Source organism: Octopus bimaculoides, chromosome 4 (genome assembly GCF_046866305.1).
Source record: "Octopus bimaculoides isolate indiv1 chromosome 4, ASM4686630v1, whole genome shotgun sequence".
Classification (NCBI taxonomy): domain Eukaryota; kingdom Metazoa; phylum Mollusca; class Cephalopoda; order Octopoda; family Octopodidae; genus Octopus; species Octopus bimaculoides.
In genome coordinates, this window is record NC_142931.1 from 2,039,701 (window position 1) to 2,047,499 (window position 7,799).

Here is a 7,799-nt window from a genome sequence, read left to right on the forward strand (position 1 = left end):
TCTGCGTTCCGTTTAGCATTTCAATCTCATATAATACTTGCGTTACAATCCGAGCAGAGACAGGCTAAATTGCTATAAAGGTCAGTCGCGTAATATCGGAATAATCATAAAATCAAATGTTGATAATTTGAATGAACGTTCCGAGTAGTTACAAAAGATAACTGTCGTCAATCGACGTTTCAAAATATTCAAAATATGCGACTATTCCTACACACACTCACACACACACACACGCGCACACACACGCGCGCACACACACGCGCGCACACACACACGCGCACACACACGCGCGCACACATACCATCTAAGAATCCATAAGTGAGGAAAAATGCACTTGTTTATCTGTCAACAGAATTGGTATATTGATCAAAGTGTACAATATTATCTTGCCATTACGGCCGATCTTACCAATCGGTTTCACACTTGAGGGGTTCAACGGAGTGTTAGATAACAACCCGATTATGTAAACCTGCGCTCTTCAGAGATGGCAATTATGGAATGGAATATAACGACTAATTTCTATTGTTGGAGGTGAACGGTTCGTGGTTGCAGTGAAACGAACCGAGCAAGAGTTGAGTTAAGAGTTATGTATGTGTATAGTGTTTGCGGGGAATGGGGGTTCCAAAGGCTGCATACACGTCTGTGTTCGTTAGTCTGTTGGGTGGTAGTCCACCGTGTTAGGGCGTGTGCGTTTGTGTATGTTCTGGGCAAACACTTTGCCGGATTCCCAGGTGTTGGGATGGCCGAAGCTGGGGAGCTGGTGATTATAGTCACGACGGGGCACGCCGGTATGACAGGATGTACTTCCTTTCATGTGGGCAAGGATTAAAAATTTCACTCCTGCTGTTCAGGTAGATGTCCGGGTGCTGAGAGCTCTTTAATATCGCTCTTTTCTCAACCAAGCATGATCTGCACTTCTTGCTGCTACTTAAGTACGCTTTACATTTCTGTAGAATCTTCCACTTTATGCCATACTCGGTGGCATTTTCTTTTAACAGTCATGCGGGCTTGGCCAGAGTTGTGGCGTTACGTCTCTCCGAGATGTTGAAGGAGAAGTTGTGGTTGTTATAGCGGGTTCTAAAAAGACTTCAGTTGTTCCCACGTACTTTCGAACGTTTGGTTGCCCATTTAGTTCTATTGCTGTTACCTCTGTCTCGTATACGATGGTCTACGTGTTACAGTGGCCGTTCAGTGGACATGCTGTGTTACCTCTACATGAGCATTCTGTCTCTGTCTCAGGCGTGGGGCTATATACTAAAATCCTTTAAATTGGATGCACAACTAAAAGAAACTCTCTGAGTGTGTCTATTAAATATCTTACTGACTCTACTCGTACGAGGGAAGTGTTTGTCCACTAAGCTAAAGAAACCTTTCTTACCTACTCAGGTCTTGATACTTAGAGAGAAGAGCCGTGTGGACCGCAACACTTTCCGGTGCCGTTTTCTCTTGGAGGCTTTAGGGTCTGGCATATAACTAATTATTTCCTTGAAACCGCCGGTGGCTAGAGCCTCATTATAGTACGGGGCGACAACATAAAAAATCCCTTTATTTGAAAATAGGTGGGAGATAGGCTCTTGAAAACTATGGCTAGATGTTAATATACGATAGATTCTCATTTGGCTTCTCAAAGGGTCTATAAGGTACCAGACTCGAAGACAGGGAAACATCAAGCGGTTGTATGTATGTATGTATGTATGTGTGTATGTATGTATGTATGTATGTATAGTCGTAAACATCCCAATCAAGGGCGAAAGCTTACTTCCCAGCCACATGGTTCCGGGTTCATTCCACTGCGTGACACCTTGGGCAAGTGTCCTCTACTATAGCTTCGGGCCGACTAAGGCCTTGTGAGTGGATTTGGTAGACGGAAACTAAAAGAAACCCGTCCAATATAAATGTATGTATGTATTTGTTATTTGTGTCTGTTTGTCCTCCACCATCGCTTGGTGTGTTTAGGTCCCCGTAACCTAGCGGTTCAGCAAAGAAGACCGATAGAATAAGTACTGGGCTTACAAAGAATAAGTTCTGGGATCTATTTGTTCGACTAAAGGCGGTGCTCCAGCATGGCCGCAGTCAAATGACTGAAACAAGTAAAAGAATAGAAGAATATATATATATATATATATATATATATATATATATATATATATATATATATATATATATATATATGTGTGTGTGTGTGTGTGTGTGTGTGTTTGTGTGTGCGCTCGCGTACACCTTCTCCTCTCTTCGTACACTACAAAGAAATTCTGAGTTTTATTTACTTTTAATTTCCCCACCCGATATACAACATCCACATAGCTCTGTCCCGGGTGTCTTGTGAAAAGCATGCAAACTCTTAACCCGCCGCCGCCGCATTTACCCCGCTTCTCTCCCGCTCTTCTTCATTCACGAGCCTCGTCTTATTCTCTCAGCCGTCGCTCTCTTCACCTCCACACACACACACACACTCATAACGGCTGCTTTACCTGTCCAACAGGTTTGTCCGCCTCCAGCCTTCAGCTCTACCTGTCCAACCAGTATGAGTGTGTCATTGGATGTAGATAGTGAGAGCCACTTTAGGATCAAACAACCATTGAAACTACTGTTCACTTTGGGACAAATGCAGCTAGTAAGTTAACCTATCCATCTATCTATCTATCTAACTATCTATCCATCTATCTATCTGTTTGTAATGTCTAAGTGTATGTGTGTGTCTGTTATATGGGGGTGAAAGAGAGAGAGAGAGAAAGAGAGAAAGAGAGAGAGAGAGAGAGAGAGAGAGAGAGAGAGAGAGAGAGAGAGAGAGAATGGTGTAAATAAGACGTGTGTTAGAGAAAGAATGCGAGAGGACTGGTTGTGTTAGCGTGTGTGTGTGTGTGTGTGTGTGTGTGTGTGTGTGTGTGTGTGTGTGTGTGTGTGTGTGTGTGTGTGTGTGTGTGTGTGTGTGATATTGACCTTTCGTTTCTTGTTTTAGAAATTCTCTGTCTTCTCAAGCAATAAACTTTTACGTTCAATCTGTGGATGATTTAAAGTCTGTTTTCATCAGTAAATACAGCTGGTTTATAAATATATATACTCCAAGGTAAATGTAGCTGGTTTATTAATAATCTGGTTTATTAATTTCATAATCAGGTAAAGTCTTTCTAAGTTTCACCATTTTATTTAACTATTTTCATTATTTTTCGTATTGTATTACTATTATTATATTCCGCCAAGGTCGACTTTGCCTTTCACCCTACAGAGATCGATAAATTAAGTACCAGTTGCGTACTGGAGTTGATCTAATCGACTGGCCCCATCCCCACAAATTTCGGGCCTTGTGCCTAGTGTAGAAAAGATTATTATTATTATTATTATTATTATTATTATTATTATTATTATTATTATTATTATTATTATTATTATTATTATTTATTTGAATCCAAATTCCACCTTTACCTTTCATCTCTCCGGGGTTGATTAAATAAGCTATCACTTAAGTACGGGTGTCAATGGTCTCGAAAGTTCCCCGCCCCTCAAAACTGCTAACCTTGTGCCTACTATTTACTATCATATTTACCGTTGTTGTTATGGTTTGGCCTCTGGCCAGCCTTCAACCAGCCGACCTGCCAAAAATATTCCATCCGTGACAATCCCGTCTTTCATATTTCAAGCATTATCTATCGACATTATCCAATGTAGCCTTTTTTTTCAACACAGTAATTTGAGGGAGATTTAGCTGCTATTACTCGAAGATCAACCTTCTATTCAAAGGTTTCCTTCTGGTCTCATTGTTACTTTATTTTCTTCAGTGACGGGACGAGGGGGTGAGTGCGGTGGGCCGCCTCGTGTGACGCTTTCATGGGGTAACTCCCCCCGGGCGGCAGAAACTAGCTATTCCACTGCTTTTCTGACAAGTTTTTTGGGAAGAGAAGGCACTCCGCCACCATAGACAGTCGTGGTTTTGTACAGACATGACACCACCACCACCACCACTACCACCACTGCCACCACTACCACCACCACTACCATCATCATCGTCATCACCAATGTTGTTGTTTGTGGTCATTATTATGGTACAGCCGTCGGCCCAGGACAGGAATAAAAATGGCAAAAAGAAACGAAAAACATTTAATTCTTCCGTCTGCGTTCCAAGTTCAAACCCCGTCGAATTGGCTCTCTTTTCCATCCCATCAATCCCCTACATGGTTATTCTGCCTGCTAGAAACAACAACAAAATCTTCTTCCACGTGTTTCCTGCACATGTCCACTAACAGCTGGTCAAACTGACCATTAAGTGTTCCAGATTGACCAGACTCTAACGTCACTGCGTCTTCCTCCTGACAAATACACACACACACACACACACACACACACACACACACACACACACACATACACACACACACACACACGTACATACATACATAATACATACATACATATATACATACATGCATACACAGACATACATACATGCATGCATACTTACATATTTATATACATATTCGTATACATATATATAAAACAATATATACATACACACACATGATCTCCCCCTCTCTCTCTCTCTCTCTCTCTCTCTATCTATCTATCTATCTATATATATATATATATATATATACATATATATGTATATATATATATATATATATAATATATATAAAAATGCATTTATATATGTATGTATATAAACATGCATATATGTATATATACACATACATACAAACATAATACATACATACGAACTTACAAATACACACGCACACACACACGCACACACACACGCACACACACACACACACACACACACACACACATACACACACACACACACACACACACACACACACACACATGAAACTTTCACAAGAAGACTCGTGTCAGTAACTTCGAAGTTTGAGCCTGTAAGCTTTCATCTGACGAAATTGTTTTTATTAGAAACGTTTAATGGAATAAAAAAAACTTCGCTGCAGCATCTATCATTTTGTGTAAAATATGTGTTTTACATTATAATTCGATTGCAATGAAAATTAAATGACTTAAAATTATTCACTTCTGTAAACAAAAAGATTTTAATCTGTTATGATTCTGCTCATGCTGGAGCAATGATATAATAAGTCATCGATCTCTTCAAGCATCGATTAATCGTTACGATCCATCTCTATTATTCTCCAGTTTTCATCCACAAACATTTAAAAACATTCCTTCGTGGTTCTTCTGTGCACCGTCTACCCCAGCCCACACTATCACACCCCACCCTGCTTCTTGTTCGATCAATTGATACAAACTGATCGAACTCCGTCAATGAATATCAAACACGTTGCGTCTGCTTCAATGTCTAATGTTGTTGTTGTTGTTATAGAGAAGCGAGATATGACATTTTAATTCAATGAGAAATTAATTTACGTTAATTGTAAAAGGGTGAAAGATGATATCCTGGTGGTGCTGTTTAACCCCAGGTCAGCCTTGATCGAGCAAGTCAAAGACATTCCAATCATGACCATATAACTGATTTGCAGGGAGTATGTAGGTCTACAATATTCACTGAGTTCAAATGGTTTGAGGAAGATTATGCTGTCATTTTGTGTAGATGGAGTGATTACGTAGAGGATCCTTTGTTGGTGCGAAAGAGAGTTTTATTTATCGTAATTAGTAGAAGTGGTGATAACTGTAATTAATGGAGTTGATAACTGTAATTAGTGGAAGTGATAATTGATTAGACATCTTGTACAAGACAAAACTCATTTGAAATGGTTCATGCAGCTTGTTTTAATTTTCATTTATGGTGTTGAAGATCTGGTTACATGATATTGACTTTTAAATGGAGGGTTGCACAGAAAACGTCCCCTATTTAGGACGGCCACTAGTCAGGATCGTGTCTTCATTTAGCTTATATATTATGATTTTCTTTTAGCTACTGTTATTGTTTGGACTAGTGGGCATCGTGTGTTTGATGTTGCAACACATGTCAAGAATGGTGAATTTAGGAGGGTTCTTTTGCCTGTAACATTACAAAATATTAATTCTGGAGGATTCTACGATGTTGCCTTGTCCAGTCTTCTGCTAAAATTCCATCCACGTCTGCGAGTTTTTACAGGAATATTAAATTGACCTTACTATCTTACAAATACTTTGTTTTATTGACTCCAGAAGGCTGAAACGTGAAGTTGACTTCAATAGGATTTGAATTCAAGACGTAAAGAAATATAACTAAACAACGCATGAATTTTGTGCGATACTCTAATGATTTTGCTAAGAAAATCATAAAACTAAATTTGTGTGGATATGAAACGTTACAGGTATAGCATAACAAAGAGACACATCTTAAATATGGCAGTTTTTGATTTGGGGTGAGAATTAGTATAACAAACAACATTCAAATAGCATTATTTACATTTGACGGATATTTGTCCTCATCTTGTTTGTTGTTAACATAACGTTTCGGCTGATATACCCTCCAGCCTTCATCAGGTGTCTTGGGGAAATTTCGAACTTGGGTTCTCATTCCTAAAGTATTTTTCGATGTTATTATTATTATTATTATTATTTAGGTCACTGCCTGGAATCGAACTCGGAATCTTGGGGTTAGTAGCCTGCGCTCTTAAACTACTACGCCATATTCCCGTGGGCAGTTATGGAGTGAATTTTTAGGGCTTATAAATCTAATAATTGTATTCAAATAGCAGCTCTGAAAAGAAGTTTCTGGAGATTTCTAGCAAGACTGAACTTGTCTGAGAGTGAAATCGTAACCCCATTTTTTTTTAATGTTTCACGTTACGTAACAGAATGAAGTTTTATAACATTCGACCATTAACTTTATTTAACTTATTGTATATTTAATCGTTATTGCTTTTTTTTCTTTTACAGAGAATTTTTGTTAATTAAAACCGAACGGCTTCCGAGGAGAAGACCTAACCCCAATCATCTTTACAAAAGAAACCAAAGCAAGATGGAGGTCCAATACTACAGCGATATCACCCGAGTATATCACACTAACTACGTGAGAAACTCCCGTGCTATCGCTGTGCTGTGGGGCATTTTTACAATCTGTTTCACACTGTTAAATATTGTCGTCTTCATTCAACCTCAATGGTTTGGTGATACAATGAACTCGCCGGATATAGGTTTCTTCGGACTCTATGAATATTGCGAAAGAACTGCAGGATCTACTGATTTCCAATGTATCGGGGAATTTACTAATATGGAGTCTATACTGAATGCTTCGTTTAAGGCGGCCGGATTCTTCGTTGGTTTCTCAGCTCTGTTGTTTATTATTTGTGTACTTTGCTTGTTACTGTTCTTCTTCCTAAATACTGCAACAGTCCTCAAGATATGTGGATGGATACAAACGTTATCGGGTGAGTCCTACAAATATTTCACAGACGCAAGGCACTAAATTTATGGAAATAACACCAAACTATTGCATATAATAAAGGGGACACTTACGTGGTTGAGCGACCTGTTAGAAATTTCTCCCTAAATCAAATTTAATAAAGGACAAAAGAGTCAGTAGGGGACCCACAATGTAAATACTCAGATTTCTCTCTAAACAGCAGCCAAACTCACCTAAACTCACACTCTATAATGTTACAAAGGAATAACACATAAGATAATGCGAATCTGTATTACCCCTTCAAGGGACGAGACGATCAATCATTGGTCTGTTTGGTCTATCGTTGATCCGTTTAGTCAACGCTAACGTTTCTATCAGTCAAACCACATTATTTCAGGGAAATCTATTAACTTTTCAACACTGATAAGAAATCAATTAATTAGTCAAACACGGTTTTATGTATTCTGAAAGTGGACATAGAAACTGCATTCTATGGTGT

The 7,799-nt window shown here is 39.0% G+C and overlaps 1 protein-coding gene across 3 annotated transcripts in view; it reads left to right on the forward strand.

Moving 5' to 3' along the window:
- Positions 1 to 2,265: 2,265 nt before the first annotated feature.
- LOC106869043 (LHFPL tetraspan subfamily member 3 protein) overlaps positions 2,266 to 7,799 on the forward strand; it is a 21,858-nt gene continuing 16,324 nt past the window's right edge. The window contains exons 1-2 of one of the 3 annotated variants that reach the window (XM_014914551.3): positions 2,266 to 2,614; positions 6,835 to 7,325. In XM_014914551.3, the coding sequence (XP_014770037.1) occupies positions 6,917 to 7,325 (409 nt within the window). In that variant the 5' untranslated portion in view covers positions 2,266 to 2,614; positions 6,835 to 6,916. Of the gene's footprint in view, positions 2,615 to 2,929; positions 3,118 to 6,834; positions 7,326 to 7,799 lie in introns of those variants that run through there. The other 2 variants (XM_052966855.2, XM_014914552.3) reach the window with 2 other exon arrangements.